Genomic DNA, 26532 nt, shown 5'->3' with positions numbered 1-26532 from the left:
CGGCATACTCGCCTTCTCCAACCCACCAAGTCCGCAATCGCCAAACATTGTATTTCCACAGACCATTCCATGAACTACGACGACACAAAAATTTTTGCCCATACTTCAAACTTTTGGAGCTCGATTATCAATGAATCTGTGGAAATAACATTGTCTGACAACGAGACTCTCATCAATCGAGATAGCGGTTATCAGCTGAACTCTGCTTGGAATCCTGTTATAGAGAAACTTCGTAGTTATCTGCATAAAGATGGAAATCGACCCGACACCGATACACCAGGCTTTCACAGTGGAGGGCGCGAGGCGCAGTGCAGAGCCATTATGAACGCGCACGCTGAGCAGCGCATGCGCAATGTCACCTCAGCAGGCTTTAAATAGCGGAGCTCAGCGCGTACTCGGCAGTACTACTACAGTGGCATTCACCTGAAGATGGCCAGAAGACTCTGCGCCGAAATATCGTGGCAGGAAGTTACTGATATCTGGCAGTTCTCCCGTGTTTTTATGGAACAATCACCAACAATGCCTGCCCAAATGTTCACAGAAAATCTGTGTTGATGATGTGATTGCACACTTGCGTGTGGATTCTCGTCAGCCCACACATGTAGATTGTGAAAATTTACAATTTGATCACGTTGGAATGAAGCCTCATCCGTAAAGAGAACACTTGCACTGAAATGAGGATAGACACATTGTTGGATGAACCATTCGCAGAAGTGTACCCGTGGAGGCCAATCAGCTGCTGATAGTGCCTGCACACGCTGTACATGGTACGGAAACAACTGGTTCTCCCGTAGCACTCTCCATACAGTGACATGGTCAACGTTACCTTGTACAGCAGCAAGTTCTCTGACGCTGACATTAGGGTTATCGTCCACTGCACAAAGAATTACCTCGTCCATTGCAGGTGTCCTCGTCATTCTAGATCTTTCCCAGTCGCGAGTCATAGGCCAGAATGTTCCGTGCTCCCTAAGACGACGATCAATTGCTTTGAACTTCTTCCTGTCGGAACACCTTTATTCTGGAAATCCGTCTCAATACAAACGTACCGCGCCATGGCTATTGCCCCGTGCTAATCCATACATCAAATGGGTATCTGCCAACTCCGCATTTGTAAACATTGCACTGACTGCAAAACCACGTTTGTGATGAACACTAACCTGTTGATGCTACATACTGATGTGCTTGATGTTAGTACTGTAGAGCAATGAGTCGCATGTCAACACAAGCACCGAAGTCAACATTACCTTCCTCCAATTGGGCCAACTGGCGGTGAATCGACGAAGTACAGTGCATACTGACGAAACTAAGATGAGCTCTAACATGGAAATTAAGCGTTTCCAGACACATGTCCACATAACATCTTTTCTTTATTTGTGTGTGAGGAATGTTTCCTGAAAGTTTGGCCATACCTTTTTGTAACACCCTGTATAGAGGAGGGGAGTACAGAAGTGTCAGATGCTTTTTTTGTCATATAGAGAGTTGGGGAAGAGGGGTTATGATCATTTAGTTGAAAACCACAGTTTAAAGTCCAAAAATTACAAAACTGGAGCGTGTACCAATTCAATAGTCGAATTTTTTTGGAGGTGTGTGTGTGTGTGTGTGTGTGTGTGTGTGTGTGTGTGTGGGGGGGGGGGTGTTACATCAGTCATAGGGAGGAGAGGAAGAGGCACTCTTCTAACCTCAAATCTCATTTAGATTAGTATTGCTGGCAGAAGAGCATCCCTGTGGAGTATTGTATTTTTCGCATTTTTTTGAGGGCAGTGAGCAAGACGTACAAGGCAAGGGTGGTTAGTTGGGGGTTGTGTGTGTGTGTGTGTGTGTGTGTGTGTGTGTGTGTGTGTGTGTGTGTGTGTAGGGAGGTTGTGAGTATAGGTTGTGGATTTAGGTGGGTTGGGTGGGAGGGAGTTGTTTTATGATTATGTTGCAGAGGATCTTTTTTGTTGCAGTTGTTTTTGAGTTGTAATGTGTGATTGTGGTTATTATCTATTGGCAAATTATTGTTGGTTAGGGTGGGGGGTGAAGTTTGGGGGGGGGGGGGGGGGGGGGGGTTGTGGGTGGTTTGGGAGTTATTTTTATTTGTCTGTGTGTGTGTGTGTGTTTGATTGGGGTGGCTAACCTAGTGTGTAGCGCCCGAATTTGTTGGTGGTAAGTAGTCATTTTTTGGGTCTTTTGTTCACGAGTTGTGATGTTTTGTGGGGGTTTCGATTTGTTGTGGGTTTGGTTTTATTTATTGCAGTGGTAGGTGTTTGTTTTTTGGTATCGTCAACTGTGGTTGGCCTACATAGGTTAAGGGAGTGTCCGATTCCAATTTATTTTGTTTTAGGTGTTGGTTTTGTGGTATCGATAGTTGCGGTCTGATTCCAATTTTTGTAGTTGCAGGTTTTTTTTTGTGGTATCGACACTTGCGGTTGAGCTACACTATGTGATCGAAAGCATCCGGACACCTGGCTGAAAATGACTTACAAGTTCGTGGTGGCCTCCATCGGTAATGCTGGAATTCAATATGGTGTTGGCCTTGATGACAGTTTCCACTATCGCAGGCATACATTCAATCAGGTGCTGGAAGGTTTCTTGGGGAATGCCAGCCCATTCTTCACGGAGTGCTGCACTGAGGGGAGGTATCAATGTCGGTCGGTGAGGCCTGGCACAAAGTCGGCATTGCAAAACATCTCAAAGGTGCTCTACAGAATTCAGGTCAGGATTCTGTGCAGGCCAGTCCATTACACAGATGTTATTGTCCAACCACTTTGTCACAGTCCATGTAGTATGAACAGGTGCTCGATCTTGTTGAAAGATGCAATCACCATCCCCAAGTAGCTCTTCAACAGTGGAAAGCAAGAAGGTGCTTCAAACATAAATGTAGGCCTGTGCTGTGACAGTGCCACACAAAACAAGGGATGCAAGCCCCCTCCATGAAAAACACGACCACACCATAACACCACAGCCTCCGAATTTTACTGTTGGCACTACAGACGCTGGCAGATGACATTCAGCAGGCATTCGCCATACCCACACCATGCCACCGGATCGTCATATTGTGTACCGTGATTCGTCACTCCGCACAACGTTTTTCCACTGTTCAATCACCCAATGCTTAGGTTCCTTACACCAAGTGAGGCGTTGTTTGGCATTTACTGGTGCGATATGTGGCTTATGAGCAGCCGCTTGACCATGAAATACAAGTTTTCTCACCTCCCGCCTAACTGTCATAGTACTTGCAGTGGATCCTGATGTAGTTGGAATTCCCATGTGATGGTCTGAATAGATGTCTGCCTATTACACATTAGGGCTCTCTACCACAGTCGGTGGTTTTGTCAGTGAACAGATGAAGTCGGCCTGCACGCTTTTGTACTGTATGTGTCCCTTCAAGTTTCCACTTAACTGTCACATCGGAAACAGTGGATCTACGATGTTTAGGAGTGTGGAAATCTTGCGTACAGACATATGACACAAATGACACCCAATCACCTGACCACGTTCGAAGTCCGTTGAGTTCTGCAGAGTGCCCCATTCTGCTCTCTCAGGATGTCTAATGACTACTGAGGTGCTGATATGTAGGTGAAGGGAAGTGACCGATTCATCTGGATTTTGTGGGTGTAGCAGAAGTGGGAATTTTGTGTTGTTTTTTGTCTTTTGTGCGATTTGGATCGTGGTGTGTGTTTTTATATTTAGCTTGTCCCCACCCTAAAATCCTCTATTTCCTGCACATGTCCCATTAGTTTGATTATATTTTTGGAGGGAGATGTTTTTGTTGTATTTATACGTATTTTCGTGTTTGTTGTCATGTTTATGTAGTGACGTCATTGGAGCCATAATGGAGATACTGAGAATGGTCATTTTTACCATATTCATGACGTCATGGGTCGAAGAATCGGATGCTTCTGTAATCCAATATGATCACGAGTAACGGTATAGTACGACTATTAACCTATGAAGAAGTTTTGATTCCACAGATTCTAGGAATTCTGAACGTGGGTTGATGACAAGTGAAACAAGTGACTCCCATGTCAATTTACAGCACTGGTATATCCGAAGTTAAGTCTGGTGTGTTTGTTTTAGTAAAGGCCTCTGTCACCAGAAAAAAAGTTCCGATACGTTAGCACATTCCAGATCCAAACTGATGATGAAGACGGCATTAAAATTATGTCCAGAAAGATTCTGGCCACAGTAATAAAATCCTGAAAGCTGATAAAATGACATTTGTTTTGAAAAATTTAGACAGCTGGTCCCCAAGTCACCAACACCTGGTGTCAAGTCGCAAGAAAACATCCTGTATTATGAATTCAGTGTAAGTGTAGATGTGTTTGAAAAAGGTGTTTAAAGCTAATTACACCTACTGCATACTAAAATATCTGTATAACAATTATTAACTGAAATGTTCCTAATTTAATCTATTTGTTCTCTTATGTTATAGACTATATAGTAAATACGTTGTGCTGGCAGAAGCGTATTCTCTGGTAATTAAAAAAATGATAATTTGATTATTTAGATCAAATGTATTGCCATTACACAGAAATTTGGTTACATTAAATTTTAATAGGGCTTGTGTTATTGAAAACAGAAAGAGTGTCACTAATAATTTGAGTAAAACAGAAATATTAGCATAATGTAGCACGTGAAACTTTTACAACTTCCATACAAAGGTTCATGTGTCGAATTGTGTAACCCATTACACCCTGTTTCCCATTTGTTAGGCTACTCAATTTTGTTAAAATAAACTTCAGATTACAATATATCAAAAGGATCAGAAACTTGGGAGGAAATACTTTCGCTTCCTAAATTTGGATTTTGTTGAGGCTGCATGGAAAGTTTTCAGTTTTCATCTTTGTGGATGTAACACCCATTACAATGAAGTGACCCATTTACAGAACAGTCCCAAATACCTTCTTCACAACTCTTACCAAATAAATTCTTTACGGGATTACTAATGGGCACTCAACATACTGTATTTGTACAAACATTATTAGTCGCAAAATTGATTGAAAGTTTATCACGTTTGATTTTGCTTCAACGTTTACTTCAAGCTGGACAGAAATAGAGAATGGCACAGCCTTGACATTCAATGTCTTGGGTACAAAAAGTTTTGCATCTGATCCAAATATCTACTTTGGATTGCAACTAGTTTCAATATGAACAGCCTCAGATTTCGACAACACTGTTGTAGTGTTAAAACGACTTTTTGCAGCCCCCTACTGAAATCCTCATACTACCATGACATTGTTGTATATTGGGCTTAAATTTTGCACAGCCTAAATTTTATTTTTTAAGAAAATTTTCTTTCGGATTAGGCACGTTCGAATGCAAAACACTGGTATGCTTGTCGCTGAATGATGCATATACTTTCGTCTTCTTAGAACAGGAATACAGATTATTCCAAAAAGGAACATCGTTTTGCCACTCATTAGAATTGACTTCCTGTCGCTTAACGCGAACTTAAACAATAGTCAGTAGCAAAACAATCAAATCGTAGAACAGAAGTACACAGCAATTTGCACAAAAATTACAAGTAATTACTAAGATAAGAGATTAAAATCTAGAAAAAAATAAATAAATATCAAACTGAACAAGGAAGTGACGATGTACCGCTTTTGTGATTCCAGGCCCCAAAGACGAATTTGTCTATCGTATAATTCCACTTCATCTTCTGTCAGTTCGGGATGAGCTGTATGGACCATCTCTACACTTTATGTATAAAACAATACAAAGTAATCAGACACACGTGCCCTCACTTAACACCACAAATCACTTTCAGCACAACTCGCTCTTTTTCCCGCTACCGCTACAAATCAACGTTGTTGTCTGTCGACTTTTTGTTGTACTCAAAGATACTGCTACTGCTAGTAGTGTGACTGCAGTTTCGGACGCAATCACCAGAGGGCAATGTATTAAAAGCACTGTGACCCAGTGCAGAAGCGGCTGCTTGATTTTTGATGTAATAAATTCTCAGCATAGTTTACGTTTGTAGTGTATTACATGCGTTGATTTATCACCCAGTGAGCGAGAATTTTATAATTCCAATTCAAGTGTAGTTTTATGCCACGAGGTGTAATTACAAATTTAGTATTCTATATTAATTCATACGGCGTGACATTTCAGCCTTCAGAGTGGCAGGTGCGGCAAAAAGTGAAAGTTACATAACAGAAAATGCACGCTGGATTGTAAACTGTAAGGACGATGCATGTTTTTATGATGCCAACAACGTTGTCAATCGCAAGCTGACGTTTATGACTGGTTTTTGTGGATTTACTAAATCGGCTATGTGTACACAAAATAAGCATCTCTTGTGACGTTAAAGTGAAGCACAACATGACAGTTCCAAAGCTCCAACAGTTGTGGGAATATTTTATCCAAGCAGAACATCGCTCTTACGAGGTAAATGATCGTTCAATATTTTCGTCATTTAAAAAAAATGCTTTCGCGTAGATCAATTTCCCCCTTACGTCATAAATCTACTTGTCAAGTAATTTTGGCAGCAGATGATAAAAGAGTTAATTTCGATGTATGCAGCAGTGATTTTTAAGCAACAATGCATGTCTTTTGTGTGTTGACAGAAGTCGGCATGGTTGGATGTCTTCCTGTCCGAATTTTTAGTGCAGGTGAAAGAAGGAAAAGATGCAAATGAAATAATCTCATGTTGGTAAGTCAGTCTAATAAATAATAATTATGGCCTCAGCACAGTATCTAATAATAGTTTCACAGATATAGCAAAACAATTGGATTATGGTGAACACTTTAAAAAGTGTAGATTCTTACTCAAATGCTTGTTACATAACATCTCAGATTTCAGTAACGGAGAAACCGCTTGTTACGCTCAGCTGAAGCTAAGGCCTATGCTTTCAGAAGTTTCATTGTTACAGAATGCCTTATATACGCCGCCCTGTTTTGTTCAAACTTCTGTTAAGCAGTCACCATTAAAACTGGCCTTGAAGTTTGTCCAGTATACCCAAGGGAAACTTCAGACAGACTTTTATCCATTCAGTTCTAAACACACGTGATTGTCACACCGAATTTTCATTCACTTTTTCTCTCCTCTGTGCATTGTCTCCCTACTGTTGCTAACCATTCTCTTGTGACTATCTGTGTGTCCCAGACGCACATTTTTCGGAACCTTTTTGTTCATGTTGTATAGTATTGACCAGCCAGACAATAATGATAGTAACCTCAGACTTCTTATAAATGCTAAAGTCATCCATAGCTTAGTAGGTCTACTCTTTGTAACAGCTGCACAGATATTGTCAGATTTCAATAAATTGTATTAAGTTCTTCAGTCATACCGTAATCCTCGTAATCATTCAACAGTCAGTTGGGAAAATTAAGGTTTTGTTAATGGGGGAATGGCAAGACATCCTGCAAAACATTAAGCCTACTAAATACCTTTCTGAAAACTACAAGAATGTATAATTTTGAACCCCACTCGTGATGGAGGTAGATTACACCGAATGGTAACAAATAGACCTGACCACTTGGAGGATGTCGGCCTCGAAACTGGTATCGGTGACCATGATGTGGTTGTGGCAGCAATGATTACCATAGTACAAAGGGCATTTAAAAGTATTTGAGAGATATATATGTTCAATGAACTAAATAAAAAAGCAGTAGTGTCACATTTTGGTGAAGAATTGAAACTCTCAGCACAGGACGGAACCTGTTGAACACCTATGGCTTAAGTTTAAAAGAGTAGTTGACCACGCATTAGATTAGATTAGAGTAGATTAGTACTTGTTCCATAGATCACGAATAGATGGGCCTGACCTGTACTTTCTTCCAACTACTAGGCATGGATTTTCATTCAAGGGATCTATTATAGATTATAGTTAGAAGAGTTGATAACTCAGTTGCAAATTCAGTAAAGATCTGTTAGGGATTCCATCAGACCCTGGAGTTTTGTTCAGTTTTAACTATTTCAGTTGTTTGTCAACACCACTGACCCTAATACTTATTTCACTCATCTTTCAGTGGTATAAGAATTAATTTGGGGCAATACTCCTTTGCTTTCCTTTGTAAGGGAAAAGTTGAAAATTGAGCTACGCATTCCCCCCCCCCCCCCCCCCCCCCTCCCCCCAGCCTCAATTTGAGTATAAGTTTTATCCATGTGTGAGATATGTGCTACGGCACATTTGTAATATCATTAAAGACAGTGCTTTTGATTTCTTGATAGAAGATGTAGTTCATGAGTGCTGCCTTAGGCATACTTGTATTTTTGCTAGTTGGTATTAACAGTCTGAAATCCAGGTTTAATACTGAACACTTCGTTAAAGAGTGAAGAAAGTATCGAGTCATACCAAAAGATTTTGGACTTATCAAGGATGGATTCCAACTGTCCAGGAGTGGGTGAATCATATTACTCAAAAGATCCACTGCACTGCTCAAGCATCCATTCTGCAGTCTTTAAGCCAGCTGAAAATGCAGCCTACACTATGGTGGAGCAATGAGTGCTGCTCTGCCATCACGATCAGGTGGTTAGTGAGATCATGTTGCTGAATTATTAGGGAGAGCAAGAAGAGATCATGACAAAAGTTTAAATTGTTCAGTTAGGGGTACAGTCATGTTGGAGACCATCAGTAGGGTTTCCAGGAAAGGGAGAGGTGCCCCATGGATACCATAATGGGAAATGAAGGTCTCCAGACCAACCTGCGAAACATTGCCCAGACTGTGGCAGCCTATTTTGCCACAGTTACTGCCACTGCCAACCAGGATTGAGCTTTCCAGTGCCACAGGGAGACTGCTGAAAGGGGCAGATGGCAGACGAGACTTCATTTCCACCGCTGATGAAGAATACAGCTGCCCATTCTCCATGCGAGAGCTGGATTCTGTGTTACCTCCAGTTCGTAACACATCACCTGGTTATGATAGTGTCAGTTATAGCACTTTATGGCAATTCACGGGGGTACTCAAAGGAATCCCCCCTACGTTTTTAATCTCAATTAGGTGTCAGGTCACTTTTTCGACTCATAGTGAGAAACAATTTTAATTTCACTTTTAAAACTTGGAAATGACTGGATATAACTGAATATTTATCATAGCGTTGCCATCATTATAGTTGGAGTCACGAACACCGGGGGTGGAGTTTAGGCTTGTTCTGTGCACCTATGTCACACATTGTCCGACAGCCAATGAGCGTTCAGTAGTGTTCTGAGTGCTCTGCTGTGAATGCCAAATCTAATGTGAGCATTAAACATTATCATAGCGAGTTGTTTAGTGAATTTTTTTCCCATATGTTGTGAGCTGTCATTGTTTATGTTGGTGGTAAGTGATACAGTATGCATAAGGAAGTGAGAGACCTAATTTGCAGGATATAGGCTTTCTTCAAGGGGAAGGCCCCCTCAGGGGGCCACAACTCTTGTGGATATGTGCGTGGTGAGCATGAGACTCCGAGCTAGTGCGGCTCTCTTTCCTTTCTGGGCTGCATACCTTCCTTTTCCACATCCTTCCCCATCTCCCATACCCCCCTCCCCCCCGCCTCCGCCTCTTCCCTTCCCCTTCTCCCCCAATGGGATTATGTTTCATGTCTACGCCCGGCTTTTCTTTTCCTTGCCTCTTCTCTTTACCCTCTTCTCCGCTGTGGCATTTTGAGACCTCTCTTCTTTCCTTTCTCTTTCTTTCCTCCCTGTTCGTGTCTGAAGGCAAACACATGCATAGCCGGTGACGGGGTAACGTGTAATTCCCCGCCCCGGGAAGACAGGTAGGACACGTACGTACCCCCTGGTAATAGCCAGGCCCAGGAAGGGGTGATTGCCCTAGCTGGTATGTTCTAGACGTGCCAATTGCTCCCTCTGTCCGTTTCTCGGTAGGTGTGACCTGAGGTGTGAACAATTACCTAAGGCGGGAGTGCCCTCAGAGGGCCCCCACAAGGAAGGGGCACGCCATTGGAGACACCAGTAATCATGGGGAATGCTTCCGCAATGGTTTCCTCTAGGTCTACAATTTCTGCTCACAAGCGAAAGTTAGATGAATCTGAGCCACAGACAATTCTTCCATCAGTGCCACAGTTCCTTGTTGTTTCTAGGTCAGATGAAGGTCAAGACTTCACAGTCGACCCTTTCATTAGTCACAAAGGTGTTGACACAATTGCAGATCCTGTAAAGTCTTGTTCCCAATTACGAAATGGCACTTTGTTGTTAGAAACAGTCAGTGCCCTCCAGGCACAAAAATTGCTACGAACTCCACTGCTATACACCTTCCCTGTCCGGGTGGAAGCGCACCGCACTTTAAATTCATAACACGGGGTGGTTTATACACACTCACTCGACAGATTGTCCAACAAGGAAATTCAAAACTACCTGTCTGACCAGGGCGTAACAGCTGTACGTCAAGTTATGAAAAGGGTTAACAAGGACTTGGTACCAATCCGTACTATCTTCTTGACATTTGACAGAGTTCATTAACATTAAAGTGGGCTATGAGAAAATTTAAGTCCACCCTTACATCCCCAACCCTATCGATACTATCGATGTCAGTGGTTTAATCATACCAGCCAGTCGTGTTCCAATCTGGCAAAATGCATTACGTGTGGCAAGGATGCCCCTCGTTGCATCAACTGTATAGGCGACCACGCTGCTTCCTCTAGTGATTGCCCCATTTTCAAAGATGAACGGCTTATTCAGGAAATCAGAGTGAAGCAAAAGGAGTCTATATTTGCTGCTCGTAAGTTATTCGCCAGTTAAAAGCCCACTGTGCCTCCAGAAGGTAAATATAGCACTGTCCTTGCATCTCCTCGGCCTACTAAGGAGGCAGCCACGCAGACTTGTGATCTCACCTTTAGTGCCATGGTCGACAGATCGGCCAGCGCAAAGATCGCCCATTCAACCTCCCCACTATCACCTGCTCACTCTATGGCTCACCCTTCATTGGCTCCTGCTAAATCACAAGCCCCAAAATCAGACACCTGGACTTCCAAAAAAGAGCCTACTCATGAAGATTTTTTACGTACCCCGACTTCACAACCATTAATTCCTCCCTCATCTCAATGTCCTGTTTCCAAGAAGGCTTATAAGAAACCAAGTTTCTCTCCTTCTCCACCACGGCAAGTCTCATCTACAGCGCCACCTGGCGGTAACTGCCCTTGGCCGTATTCCATGTGGCCAAGGCGCACTGCTGGCGGCCGATCAACTGGCCGATTGCTGGTGGCAGGAGCTGCCCTCGAACAACCTATAGATCAGGATCTTCTGCCTTTGGCTGAATGCCATTCCACATTGTCGGCCGCCGGCTCTCAGCAGTTGTTGAAGTGAAAGCAAACGTGGTAAGATTTTTCCCTTCTCTGTCCACCCTATCCATTGGAATATCCGCAGCATTAGAGCCAATCGGGGATGAATTGTCGATCCTCTTAAGATGCTACTCGCTGGTCATCTTCTGTCTTCAGGAAACAAAGCTGCATCCTCATGATCGCTTTGTTTTCCCCCATTTCCAGTCAGTCGGGTTTGATCGCTTTGTTTTCCCCCATTTCCAGTCAGTCGGGTTTGATCTCCCCTCTGTTGATGGCACTCCAGCACACGGGGAACTTTTGATTCTTCTCCATGATACTTTCCATTATCACACAATCCCATTAAACAGTTCCTTCCAAGCTGTTGCTGTCTATCTTTCCCTTTCTGGATACACCTTCTGTCTTTGTACCATATACATTCCATCGTCCACACCGATGGCGAGAGTTGATCTCCTTCATCTCCTTGGTCAGCTCCCGCCCTCCTATTTGCTGGTTGGGGACTTCAATGCCCGCCCCCTGCTTTGGGGACCTCCGCGTCCTTGTCCGTGAGGCTCTCTATTGAATTACCTCTTCCACCAAGCGGATCTTGTGTGCCTCAACACTGGGGAACCTACATTTTTGTCTGCTTCCACGAGAAATTTCTCTCATTTGGACCTTTCAGTCGGTAATGTTCAGCTAGCTTGGCACTTTGAATGGTTCGCTCTTGCTGATACACACTTGAGTGACCATTTTACTTGTGTCCTTCGATTGCAGCCACAACTGCCATCTATGCGCCCGAGACGCTGGAAGTTTGCCCAAGCTGATTGAACACTTATTTCGTCTATAGCGACATTCGATGACTATCACTTTCCTAGCATCAATGATCAGGTCACTCACGTTACAGAAGTTGTTCTTACAACCGTGGAACGTTCTATATCTCACACCTCTGATTTGCTCCGGTGCCCCCCAGTTCCTTGGTGGAACGAGGCGTGTCATGACGCAATACATGAGCAGAGACGTGCGCTACGCATTTTACGTCACCGTCCTACTTTGGCCAGCTGTATCCTCTATAAGCAGTTACATGCACGATGCCGTCGCGTCATCCGCAATACCAAGAAGGCAAACTGGAACTTCTTTACTAGCTCTTTTAACATCTTCACTTCCTGCTCAGATGTTTGGAGTCGAAGTCGACGGTTATCTGGCGCACCTAGCTTCTCCCGGATCTCTGGGCACACTGTCGCGCATGATACCTTAGTGGACCCAGTCACAATTTCTAACTCATTGGGTCAACACTTTACTGAGATTTCGAGCTCTTCAAATTACCTGCCAGCCTTTCTCCCAAAGAAATGTGCAGCAGAAGTGCGACCTCTTCCTTTCTCCTCTCAAAATAGCAAAACCTATAATACTGTTTTCTCCGTGCGGGAACTCAAACACGCACTCTCTTCTTCTCGCTGTTCCTCCCCATGACTGGATGGTGTCCACGTCCAAATCTTGCTGCATTTATCATACCATAGTCTGTGTTACTTCCTTCGCCTTTATAATCAAATTTGGACCAACAGTACTTTTCCCAGAAGATGGTGGGAAGCTATCATCGTTCCTGTTCCGAAACCTGGAAAGGACAAACATCTCTCCTCAAGCTATCGCCCCATTTCTCTCGCGAGTAGTGTATGTAAGGTTTTGGAGCGTATGGTGAATTGCCATTTAGCCTGGTGGCTGGAGTCCCAAAACCTTTTAACACCTGCCCAATGCGGTTTCTGAAAGCATCATTCTGCAGTTGACCATCTTGTTGCTCTCTCCACTTATATGATGAACAATTTTCTCAGGAAACTCCAAGCGGTAGCAATATTTTTTGATCTGGAGAGAGCATACAATACCTGTTGTAGGACGGGCATCCTCTGCACACTGTTCTCTTGGGGCTTTCGAGGTCGGCTACCCCTTTTTATTCGTGAATTTATGACAGAGTGCACATTTAAAGTGCGGGTGAACACTACTCTCTCCCATACTTTCTCTCAAGAAAACGGGGTGCCCCAGGGCTACGTGCTAAGTGTTGTACTGTTTGCCATCGCCATTAATCCATTTATGGTTTGTCTCCTTCACGATGTCTCGGGCTCCCTCTTTGTGGACGATTTTGCGATCTACTACAGCTCTCAATGGACCAGCCTTCGTGAACGTCATCTTCAAGGATGTCTTGATCGCCTCCACTCTTGGAGCATCGAAACCGGCTTCCGCTTTTCTCCCAGTAAGACCGTTTATGTCTATTTTTGGTGTCGTACGGAGTTTCTTCCTCCTTCCCTACATCTCGGCCCTGTCGACCTCCCGTTCGCGGATGTCGCTAAATTGTTGGGACTTACGTTTGACAGAAAACAGTGCTGGTCCTCCCACGTTTCCTATCTTTCAGCTTGCTGCCTGTGATCCGTCAACACCCTCCTTGTTCTGAATGGTACCTCCTGGGGAGCAGACCAAGTGGTCCTTCTCCGCCTATATCACACCTTAGTGCACTCAAAATTGGACTATGGAAGCATAGTTTACTCCTCTGCTTGGCTGTATTCTTCAGCGTCTCGACTCTGTCCCCCACTGTGTATTGCATTTAGCGTCTGGAGCTTTTTACACTAGCCCTGTGGAAAGACTTTATGCTGAGACTGCTGAACCTCCACTATCCAATCGGCAAGCTGTCCTTCTGAGTTGTTATGCTAGCCATCTGTCTTCCATGCCTGCTAATCCGGCTCCTGACTTTTTTTTTCGATGCCTCCTTGGATTTAGGGTATGCAGGCCACCCTTCCTCTCTACTACCACCGGGAGTCCGTTTCCGTCAACTGCTATATTCTCTTTCCTTCCACTTTCCTAAAACTTTCTTGACAACTGCGGGTACAGCACCGCCTTGGCTCCACCCCTGGACATGCCTGCTCCGTGACCTTTGTCAACTTCCCAAGGATGGTATCCCTTCTCTCGTTTATCGTCTGGCATTTGCTGCTCTATGCGCACAAATGAAGGATATCACATTTATTTACACCGACGGCTCAGAAACATCATTTGATGTTGGGAGCGCCTATATTGTTGGCGACACCCCTAATAGATTTTGGCTTCCCGACCAGTGTTCAGTTTTTACTGCAGAGCTGTACGCTGTTTTCCAGGCTGTCCAATACATCCGACACCATCAGTGGATACAGTATATTATATGCTCAGATTCGCTGATCTCCCTCCTCAGTCTCCAAGCTCTTTACCCTGTCCACCCTCTGGTCCACCGGATTCAGGACTGCCTCCATGTGCTCCACTTGGGGGGCGTCTCTGTGGCATTCCTCTGGATCCCAGGACATGTTGGTATCCATGGAAACGAGGCAGCCAATATAGTGGCTAAGGCTGCAGTCTCTCTTACTCAGCCTGCTGTTTGCATGGTTCCCTTTGCCGATCTACAGAGTGTTTTATGTCGTTGTGTTGCTCTTTTATGGCACATACATTGGTCTATACTCCCCAATAATAAACTGCGGGATGTGAAAGCTCTTCCCTGTGCTTGGACCTCTTCCTCCCGAACTCGTCGTTGGGAGGAGGTAATTTTAACTAGACTCTGGATAGGGCACAGTCTTTTTAGCCATCGACATCTTTTAAGCGGCAATCATCCCCCGCTTTGTCCCCACTGCTCTCAACTGTGGATGGTGAAACACCTTTTACTTCAGTGCCCCTGTTTTACTCCGCTACGCACCCGTTTACAGCTGTCGCCTGATATATCTTCCATTTTAGCAGATAACACGCGCTCAGCCATTCGTGTCCTCGAGTTTATCAATGTCAGTGAGATGAAGTCGGTCATTTGAAGCCCTTTGGGGAAAACAACCCCCCCTTCTGTAGTGGTTTTCTAAGCTTTCCTTCTGTTTTTTAGTTTCCCTACTTTTGAGTTTCACTCCCATTGCTGCTGATTTCCAATTATTGTTCTTATTTGTTTTAACCCTTCCCTAAGCCACAGAATGGCCGCTAATGACCATAGCAGTTTTTTTCCCTAAAACCATAACAAAAAAGGAGTGGGGGGCTGGAGAAGGGCATGCACACGCGTGTACCACAACTGTCACTTGGAACTGTCAACAATGCAATCCTTGTCCGTGTCTTGACATGTGCCGACTGCCATTGTTCTTGGATTGCACTGTAGATGTGTGGGGAAAGACCTTGGAGCAGATGGTCAATGGCTACCTTGCCTGGAGCTTAGAATCCATGCAGCTCCTTAGTCATTATCAGTGTGGTTTCAGGACTTACCACTCCACTTTTGATAACCTGGCCGTTCTGGAAGTGGCTATTAATACATGCTTTCCTGCACCAGCATCATCTCCTAGGTATACTTTTTTGGCATCAATATCTATGCTACTATTTTAAATACAGAGTCGGTGACATCTCTCTGATCACTTGGGGGAGGAGTATGGTGTTCCTGAAGGTAGTGTGTTAAGCGTGACTGTTTTTGTCATAGCTATTAATAGTATCACTTCTGTAGTTAAATTCTGGTCCATTGTTCTTTTGTTTGTTGACAACTTCCCTGTATTTTGTTCCACCTGGAGCCCAGCAACAGCAACTCGTGAGCTGCAGCTGACTCTTCAACAGTTGAATGAATGGGCAGAGGAGAGGGGGTTTTAAATTCTCGACTAAGAAGTCCGTGTGCTTTCTATTTAATGGTTCACATTCTGTTCTAAACTTTCCTGAGTTGAGGAGGAGGGACATTGCTCTTAATTTTGAATACATAATGAGATTTCTGGGCCTTACATTTGATTCTAAACTTAACCACACATTAGTGACCTGAAAATACGGGTACTCGAAGCACTCTGTAGTTTAAAATGTCTTCGCCACAATTCCTGGGGGAATAGAACAAACTTGTGTTCTTCAGTTTTACAGAGCCCTTGTGTGATCTTGGCTTGATTGTGTATGCACGACATATGGGTCTGGACGACCTCTTATTTAAAAACCTTGCACATGGTGTACCATGAAGAAATTTGGCTGCCCACTAGGGGCTTTAGAATCAACCTTATACTGAGCCTTTCCACTGAGGCTGATGAGCTGCCACTTTACATCAGACAATGACTACTCATGTTGCGACAGGCCTATAAAATACTGTTCACAATATACATATCTGCATACTATGCCATTGGTCAGCCTGCAATTTGAAGGCTGTTTCATAATCAACAATGGTCGATGAGACCCTGTGGGACTTGCATGAAAGATTGCGTTTTAGAGATGAGTGTGGTTGGTTTTAAAGTTTAATGCTAAGGTTGGAGCAGATCTCCACCTTGGCTTCTACAAAGGCCCAGAATTGTTTTAGACTTGATGCATTATAAGAAAGATTTAACTCTAGGTTTTACATTTTACTCTCTATTTTTTAAAGTTTTAGCTGGCATCACAGTTTTAAAGTTGCATACACTGGTGGGTTAAAAAGAAGGAGGCTCCTTTTCCATTCAGTAGTGTTCCCCAACTGTGTCATCTGAAGCCGCCTTCACTGTGAATATCCTGTATTTAATGCCGAGATCCATATGATATCTCACTGGAGCAGATGAGGTGTCTTCAGAGCAAACAGTATTCATCTGCTCTGATTCCCTTATTGCCCTACAATCATTCTACATGTACTCAGGAGAGAAAATGGTATAACTCATACATGACCAACCATACTTACTTCCATCAACAGTGGGCGAAGCAGGTGTCATTCTATTGGGTATTGGGGCAAGTAGAAATTCAAGGAAATGAACAGGCAGACCGAGGGAACCAACAAGGCATGCAGGGGTATGACATGTTGTGCTGTTCCCCTGCAGGCTGTCATCTCACTGGTGAGTCAGAGATCCATACGGTTATGGGAGGAGGAGTGACTGGCAGTGACAGACAGTAAGCTGCTTTTTGTGAAGCCAACTGTGGCGTTTCTCCTGTTGGTCACTTAGGTGGGGTGAAGTGTCCCTGACCCGCCTCTGAATTGGCCACTGTCCCCTCACATGTACCTTCCTACTCCGATGAGAAGACTTCCTGTCTGTGATGCCTGTGGCATTCAAATCATTGTTCACCACATTTAAACAGTGTATGTTTTATAGTGTGATAAATGGGCAGAAGCAGATTCAGGTGGGGATCTACTCTCTATTTTTGATGATTAGGCGAGTGTGGTGAAGATTTCAAAGTTTTGTATAGTGTCTGGACTCCAAGATAAGCCTTTAGCCTAGAGATTTTATTGTGTTGCAGAGTGGATGTAACATTTTCATACAGACACTAAAGACCTCACCATTGTGTGCCTACACCATAATTTCTCATCACCAGCATCTTCATTATCTTCTGGGAGTGACTGGATACTAATTTGGTGTTGCTATGAGCCTTTACATTCAACCAGAGTTAATTTCGTTTTTGTAAATCTTATTTTGACATTATTCTGTTGCAGTAGTCACTGAATGCTTCATGCATTGCTCTCTTGACAGCCAAACACATTTCATTGAGCATCTCTTTATCTGTAGCCCTATGTTTTGTTTTTTGCCTGTGATGCAGTAGTATCATTTCTATAGATGTTTCTCTGTAGTGACTGTATACCATGGAGCTCGCATGATGACTCATTCACAATAAACGGCGACATTCATGCAGTAGACAGTTGATGTAAAATGTTATGCACTTACTTGGATAACATGTCCATAAACATTGAACAGAGAGGTGTCCAGTATCCATCAGGTTTAATCGTCATTAGGCTTCCAGCTGAACTGGGAAAAAAAAGGTTAAACCCCAAGTATTCAGCTACAAGTTGAAAGGTTTCCTTGTGGCACACTCTTTTATTGTTCTTCAGTTATTTTCTGTGTTTTATTCATTCTTTAGGTCTTCCGTTTATAAATTTTTTTATAATCTGTGAAATACATAGTGGCTTGTTCCACAACTGAGTGTCTTTGGCTTGGACAGTCCCACAGAACCCGATAATTAAATAAGTAAAATAGTAGCCCAGAATTTGCTCAGAATGAAACATCCTTTGACATTCAAATGTTTTAGCAGTGGCAGTGGCAGCTCCCCGACCGGAGTGGCAGCACTGATCGGGTGTGAGCTACTGACAGAGGTGCACGCGTTATGCCCGCCACACAGCGAGGACCTGCAGCCGCTGGCTCGGCTGCTACTTTGCGGCTGGGGCTGGCGGGCACTTGCTGCACTGCACCACCTGGACTGCTCGGTGAGTTACTGCACGGGCTGTGATTTATGTAGCCTAAGAATATGACTATTAGTAGCAGCAAAAACTGGGAGAGAATGGACTGTACAGTAAGGACTCAATTATAGGAGAGATGGGCTGTGGTGTTAGGTATCACTTGGATTGCTGGCAGTCGATTTTCAGTAAATAGCAGTGTAAGACACCTACATTTGTATGATTGATGGGAATTGAGGGTGCAAAGTATGGAGGCAGTCAAGTTCATGGTACAACCTGTTGGTTTTGTCTCTGTTAACGAAGCTGCTGTCCATCAGCATTGTGGTGACTGTAACGTCATACAGTCTTATGCATTTTAACTGCTGACACAAGGAAATCGGACATTAATTAGAAGAAGAAATACTGAAGAAAATTTGTGGACAAATAGACACAATGGAGAATGAAAATTAATTGAATTTTGTTTGTAATTACGAGTTACCTGGAAAATGTAAATACATTGTAAAAAACACACACACACACACACACACACACACACACACACACACACACACCATTTGTATTATGACACTTCTGGCCACCTGGTAAAACTATTGATGATTGTGAGCAGATAACATTGTCTCCTAGAGTATGGTAGCGCCCCTATGATGTCTGCATGTATGTGCAAAAACCATCGGGTGTATGCAAAAACCATGCTGATGGCATTGGGAAGTGAGCAGTAGTTGCAAAGGCATGCCTGCTGATCTTATTAAACTGGCATATCAGTCTTGCACATGGCCATGCATGACGATCTTTGTGCACTCCGGTCCACACAACTTTGGCGGATACTAATTTGGCTGTGGCTCAGATGTCTGACTGTGCTGTGTTACACAATATGTCAAAAATCTCATGAAGATATTGCTCTGATATGCTGAGTCACTATTTCCTTTTCTCTCTGTCCCACCTAATTGTATTCGGCACATTCAGGGCTGACACACATCTGAGCTGCAATACTGCTGCTCCTACGTAAGATGGCACAAGAGAGGATCTTGTTGCTACAATGCTAACTCTGCGCACTGAATGGTGTTTAAAATGGCACAGCTCTGAGATAGGCAGTCAGTGATGAGGTCGTGCATAAACTGATAGTTACGTTAAAAGTCTGCTCCAGTTATGAGCCCAGGCACGTCGAAAACCGCAAAAATCAGTGTTGGGTAGAAGTTCGAATCTAGGTGTAATGCTAACTGCTTTTCACCGTAGATGGGGATTCTGGCAGTTGTCGCAATAAGCACATTATGTTAGTGCCATCACTGTGTCATCGATCCTAATTTGGTAGACACGGAAATCTGAAACCATGTAAGTATGAAAACTCTACACTTAAGACTGAACCCGTAAGCACAGTTGGTGTAATTGATTGGCAGTAGATAATGTGGCATTTGTACATCTTCTTACCACACTCTAATCTGGTTGCCTGTGCTGTTGTGACTGAGATTAGTGCCCTATAATACCCACCTATGAAGTTTGGGTAGTTGCAAGGCTCTTAGTTCACTGACAGGTAGGGTTTGGCAAAATGCCTATGGTACCAGCACCACTGTTCTGGCAAGTTTAGTGGGGTGACATTTTCTGATTTTTCCAACTTTGTAACTGCTGTTGGCGTGCAGCTACTTGCACCTTGAGTTTTGACTCTTTTGCTGCTAGCTGCTTCACCATGTGTTCAGACAATCCATGTTGCTGGTGTGAAGTATTCAAGAGTGTTCTGGGGTCAGTGACATCAGCTTGTACAACTGTGCACATTCCGGAGTATCTGTGTTGGCTGTTGTTGATTCTTGCACGTGTGGAAAATTTCACTTGAGCTGTTTGCAGTGGTATCTGTCTTCTTTGCTAAGACTTCCAACACCAAGTCTGTCTGTGCTGCAGTGATGACACAGATGTTAGCTGGAAGTTTATGAAGCCATAATATATGTGTAAAGATTGTTCAGACAGAAGTTGAGGGCCTCCTAATGTGTGTAGTGTTTTGAGTACTTGTGACAGAGTCTTGCCACCCATATATTCATCTGCAGTGGTTTTTTCTTCTAAATACAGATGTGAACACACAAGATTAAATCTGTCTGTGTTATTGGACACAGGACATGATTGAAATATGTGTTCAGCCTGTGTGAACCAGGGCTGAGGTCGTGGGAAGCTTAATATTTCCTTGTCACACGTTTGTACATCCATATTTTGCATTTTCATCCATTGTTCCATTTTGCGGAATGTTAATAGTTGTCTATAGCGCTTCTGGGTTGAGTGGTAAGTATTGTTCACTCTCAGTTCCAGTTTATGGTGTTATTCCCTATGATACATACATTCACACTGTTATTCTTTGTTTTCCCTATTCAGGGTCACCACAATGTTAACTCGTATTTTGTATTTTATCCACATAAAGTAATTACTCTGTTATTTAACAAATAACATTTATTGTACTCGCATAAGATAAAACAGAAACAAGAGGAAAAACTTGTTAACAACTGTAACTATGCCAACTACAGCAAACATAACATTCGTATAGCGAGTGATGAGTTTGCTCACTTAGTGTGGTGAAGTGGGTTAGTGATGTTGGCACAATGTATCAGTAAAATCCTGTGATAAATCTCTTATTTACTAATACATTATAAAGTTAATGACCATCTTATTCTGATTGAAATGCTTCTCATTATGGACATCCAAATGTTTTATCATGATTGACTGTACAAAAGTAATCATGACACAGTTTTAATTGAAAGTATGTGTCTTTACATTTGCACACAACTTTTCCTTAATATGATAAATATTATAATCTTAATGTCCATTACAGTAAACTTGTTTCAATTTGTGTGTACTCTTTTCACCTAGTACTTACAATATTTTACTTTTAATTTTACTGCAGTAAAGTTTTAATAAGAAAGAACTTTCTAAAACTTGTAGTTTTTATGTGAAAACAATAGATTATGACTGCATTACAGGAAATGTACACGTTTCTCTCTTAAATAAATAGCATATAGGCCTAGTTATACAAAACAATAAAAATCCAACTAATTAGCAACTACATGGAAATAATTTCCTCTGTATAAAATTAATCAATTCACCGTATAGATCATTTTAAAGATATTCATAGATTTTTTGGAGTCTCTGGGTGGACCAACCAATGTTTCGGGATGTCATTACAACCACATTTTGCCAGTGGTGTCAAAAATGTGTCCCAGCACCCTTCCTATCAACGCACCTTGTGTGTGTTACTTAGTGTAAGTTTGAAGCCTGCTACCTTTTCAAATTTCCCTTTTCTTTTTATTTGATATTCCAAAAATATTTAATTTTCTTTTTGTTTGTCCTGTACAGTTAAAGTTAAATTTACAACTGAATTTCATTTCCCTTTCAAAAGCAATTTTCTCTCTTAAAGCTAATGTTATGGTTACATAATCTTATATCAAAATCAAACATTCCATACAAGTGGACATCAAATAGTACTTGATTACCAAATTAATTCCACAAAATTCATTTGCTTATATCTCCCACCAATTGCAGGTGCAGTTGTGTCCTAAATTTGAATAGTTTCACCCAAAACAGATTATTTACAGACAATACCTGATGAAAAAGGTGTAGTAACAAATGGCTTAATCTTTTCCTTAACCTTTTGTTCAATTAAACTAACAACATATTTCTCCAATGTTGTTAAAGGGGAATGTTACTTCATCTGATCTGTTCCTCATTTTGAGGTACTAATTCCTACACTTGCCTGAGATTTGTTTAAAATCTGTATTTAATACATAAGACTGATCATTTACCTCATTCCTGGCTAAATCATACTGTTTAATAATGCCAGAATGTAATTCTCATTTTAAATTTAATATTGTGGTATCAAATTCTAATAAATTTCTGTTTATCACTATGTTTTTGTGATGGGAGTTGGCCATACATTCGTCTAATGTATCAGTTTGTTGATTTAATTTAGTATTAGTCATATTAAATTTGGTGGTTTTAATTTGGTGGCTGTTATAGTTAGAAATTTATCAGATTTGACACCTTCAGTGTTTGTCTTCATGAGGGCTTTCTTGTTCGTGTCAACTCAAGCCTTCAATTTCAGCATCAGCTTGATCTATCTTCTCATCATTTGCATCTAGTTTCTGCACATTGTAGCCTCTAGATCAGCAACTGCCTTTAGGGTTTCTTCGATTCTTCTACTTCTTGATGGCGCACAATCTTAATACTCCAGAATAACTTCCTCATTTACAACAGTCACTAACACCTACTCATAAAATTCAACTAAAAACCAATCCCATTTTCACTAAGTCACAAACTCACATAAAAAAATTACAAATTGTTTTGAATAAGTGCACCTCACCATCTCAGCCATACATTGTTTGGATCAAAATGTAGACAGTCCTGAACTGCTGTAACTCAGTCACATAAGGTTATGCATTGTTCCTCTGCCTACAGACACACACACAAAAATACACAACACTACCGTAGCTTCTGGAACTGTTGGGTCCCTTCTCAGACAGGAGAGAGGGGTGGATTGGGGTAGATAAAAAAGAAGGGCATGTCACCAAGGCAGCAGGACAAGGTGTGAGTATTATGCCCCACTCGTCTCACCATGCCTGTTGGCAATGCTGGTACAAACTCCCCTTCAGCAGATTTTTTTCTTTACCCAAATCTGGAAAAATTTATGTATTCAGAAAACTATCGCTGTCACTTGTCCGTGTAACATTTGTGGTGTTTCCTTTGTGTTGACCATATTGAACACAACAGTCACTAGACTATCTCACTGTACCTACACTGATGTGAAAATTGGTGCCTGAAGTTATGCGTGGCTTATACGGATAGATGTGGTGGGATGTCAGCCATCAGTAGCTAGTGCATCACCGTACGGTACACCACCTTTCAGCATTGTGCGTCATCTCGAAAGCTTCCTCTACCCTCCAGCATATTCTTGTGAGCACGTCACTGTACAAGAAGATGAAAGACACTTGTCAGTATCTTCATTCTTTTTTTATAATCACTGGAAAAATTTCTCTGTTTTTAATTTTTTACACGAAGTGTACAACTGAAGAACACATTCTTTTTTTCATGAACTACTTTATTAATGTGTAAATATTGACGTTCTCTCAAAACAGTCCCTGTCTTGTGGGCGTGAGTTGTGTGCCCTGTTGGTGTCCCTGTTTCCAGTCGGCCTAGAAGCTGCTCCTCGGAGTCTCGTAATAAATGAAGAGTGCAACCCATTTGTACAGCTGTGGAAACCACGACCCCCGATGGACAGGCCATTAATTGATGTTGTTAGGTATGTATAAATTTAAATGTCGTTTTAAACACAACTGAGATACACAAAATGATAAAAATCTCAGTTTCTAGATATTTTCGGGAAGGTTGAAGAGCAGTAAAGTGTAACAAATTGTAGTAGTAACTATAGTACAGTTGTTTGTATAGAAGTCATTCTGATAATTTGATTGAGTAATGAAGGCTGCTGATTCACGTCTCACGCCCGGTACTCACAGCTTTACTTCTGCCAGTACCTCGTCTCCTACCTTCCAAACTTTACAGAAGCTCTCCTGCAAACCTTGCAGAACTAGCACACCTGAAAGAAAGGATATTGCGGAGACATAGCGTAGCCACAGCCTGGGGGATGTTTCCAGAATGAGATTTTCACTCTGCAACAGAGTGTGCGCTGATATGGAAGTCTTAATTGCTTGCACCATCTGTCAAGAATTCAGTACTAATGTTCCTCAGATAAATACAAACATAGAAGTGCATTTCCCAACATGTGGAAAAAAAAAAAAGACAAGTTTTGTACGTTAGAAAATTTTGTAATGGGACATAAATATAAATACAATTAAAATTTTTCATTTTTATTGTAATAAAAACCATTTTCATGTTTGTACACACTTCAAAAGAAGTTTTACATCACCCCGGTTCCCAGAACTCCTGAATATAGGTGCTGACTGTGGATATTGTGTCACAGACACAGTCCCTTTGACTGTTCAGAGATATCACTAAACCAGCCATGAGGAGCGCCTATTAGACAGATGGGGGCCGACAGCCGATTAGTTCCAGTCATTCCACCAGGAAGGAGGTACACGGCTCAAGTTGTCTGTAGTTCAACCACGCCTAGATGGTCAATACCATGGTTTGATCGCGTCAACGTTGTTACTTTTTGTCAGGAAGGGCTCTCAACAAGGGACGTGTCCAGGTGTCGGAGTGAAGCAAAGCAATGTTGTTTGGACATGGAGGAGATACAGAGAGACAGGAACTGACGATGACATGCCTCACTCAGGCCGCCCAAGGGCTACTACTGCAGTGAATGACCGCTACCTACAGATTATGGTACGGAGGAACCCTGACAGCAACGCTACCATGTTGACTAATGTTTTTCATGCAGCTACAGGATGTCATGTTACAACTCAAACTGTGCACAATAGGCTGCATGATGGGCAACTTCACACCTGGTGTCCATGGTGAGGTCCAGCTTTGTAAACACGACACCATGCAGTGTGGTACAGATTGGCCCAACAACATGCCGAATGGACTGCTCAGGATTGGCATCACATTCTCTTCACTGATGAGTGGCCCATATGCCTTCAACCAGAAAATCATTGGAGACATGTTTTGAGGCAACCCGGTCAGGCTGAACACCTTAGACACACTGTCCAGCGAGTGCAGCAAGGTGGAAGTTCCTTGCTGTTTTTGGGCGACATTATGTGGGGCCAATGTACGCTGCTGGTGGTCATGGAAGGTGCTGTAATGGCTGTGTGATACGTGAATGCCATCCTCCACCTGATGGTGCTACCATATCGGCAACATATTGGTGAGGCATTTGTCTTCAAAGGTGAAAATTTGTGCTCTCATGGTGCACACCTTGTGAATGACTTCCTTCAGGATAATGACATCGCTTGACTAGAGTGGCCAGTGTGTTCTCCAGACATGAACCCTATCGAACGTGCCTGGGATACATTGAAAATGACTGTTTATGGACGAAGTGATCCACCATCCACTCTGAGGGATTGACGCAGAATCGCCGTTGAGAAGTGGGACAGTCTGGACCAACAATGCCTTGATGAACTTGAGAATAGTATGCCATGATGAATAAAGGCATGCATCAATGCAAGAGGACATGCTACTGGGTATTAGAGGTACTGGTGTGTACAGCAATCTGGACCACCACCTGTGAAGGTCTCGCTGTATGGTGATATAATATGCAATGTGTGGTTTTCATGAGCAATAAAAAGGGCAGGAATGATGTTTTTGTTGATCTTTATTCCAATTGTCTGTACAGGTTCTGGAACTCTTGGAACAGAGGTGATGCAAAACTTTTTTTGATGTGTGTAGTTGTGTCTGTATTTGAAAATATTTAACCGGCTTTCTCCTTTTGTTTTGCTTGCTGTGAGAGTAGGTGCAGCTGTCATTTTGGAATAAGATAACATACAATCATGATTTTGTTCCCTTTCTCTCAAATGTTTTGAAAACCTGTGGGAACAAAATTCAGAGTATCTGTCATGCGTTCACTATACTCAGGTGCAGTACTGCTTTCCCATTGAACCACAGACATTGCAGTTGATGGGGTGGCTTGGGTGCCTCAACAATACAGATAGGTGTAGCACGGTTACAGTCACAATTGGGGGTATATCTGTGGAGGTGCCAGACAAACATGTGGTCCCTGAAGAGGGCGGCAGCCTTTTCTCTAGCTGCATGGGCAACAGTCAGGATGATTGACTGATCTGACCATGTAACACACCCAACTTGACCTTGCTGTGCTGATACTGCAAACAGCTGAAAGCAAGGGGAACTGCTGTCATAATTTTTCCTGAGGGAAGACAACTCTACCATAAGCTTAAACAATGATAGTATCTTCTTGGACACAAACTACTGGGAGTAAGATAGACCTCGTTCACATTCCCCAATCGGAGAATACTAAGTAGGATATCGTCATCAGAAAAAATAAAACCAGCGTTCTGTAGGTCGGAGTATGGAATTTTAGATCCATTAATTGAGCAGGTACATTAGAAAATTTAAAACAGAAAATGGATAGGTTGACGTTAGATATACTGGGAATTAGTGAAGTTTGTTGGCAGGAGGATTAGGACTTCGGTCCAGTGAGTATGGGGCTATAAATACCAAATCAGTTAGGGGTAATGTGGGAATAGCTCTAATAATGAATAAGAAAATACGAATGTGGGTAAGCTCTACTATGAACAGTACAGTGAACACATTATCATAAAGAAGCTGACAAAGCCAACATGCACCACAGTAGTACAGA

General features: G+C 42.5%; 2 protein-coding genes across 2 annotated transcripts in view; one reads left to right on the top strand and one right to left on the bottom strand.

Moving 5' to 3' along the window:
* LOC126416783 (SUMO-activating enzyme subunit 1) overlaps positions 1–5825 on the bottom strand; it is a 55945-nt gene extending 50120 nt beyond the window's left edge. The window contains exon 1 of the mRNA XM_050084645.1: positions 5584–5825. Within this exon, the coding sequence (XP_049940602.1) occupies positions 5584–5675 (92 nt within the window). The 5' untranslated portion in view covers positions 5676–5825. The remainder of the gene's footprint in view (positions 1–5583) is intronic.
* An 83-nt stretch (positions 5826–5908) lies between these two features.
* LOC126416782 (lysosomal-trafficking regulator) overlaps positions 5909–26532 on the top strand; it is a 603504-nt gene continuing 582880 nt past the window's right edge. The window contains exons 1-4 of the mRNA XM_050084644.1: positions 5909–6372; positions 6552–6637; positions 18152–18326; positions 23399–23562. Coding sequence (XP_049940601.1) covers positions 6307–6372; positions 6552–6637; positions 18152–18326; positions 23399–23562 — 491 coding nt within the window. The 5' untranslated portion in view covers positions 5909–6306. The remainder of the gene's footprint in view (positions 6373–6551; positions 6638–18151; positions 18327–23398; positions 23563–26532) is intronic.

The sequence above is a fragment of the Schistocerca serialis genome, chromosome 8 (genome assembly GCF_023864345.2).
Source record: "Schistocerca serialis cubense isolate TAMUIC-IGC-003099 chromosome 8, iqSchSeri2.2, whole genome shotgun sequence".
NCBI lineage: Eukaryota > Metazoa > Arthropoda > Insecta > Orthoptera > Acrididae > Schistocerca > Schistocerca serialis.
This window is presented reverse-complemented; position numbering and strand designations above follow the sequence as displayed.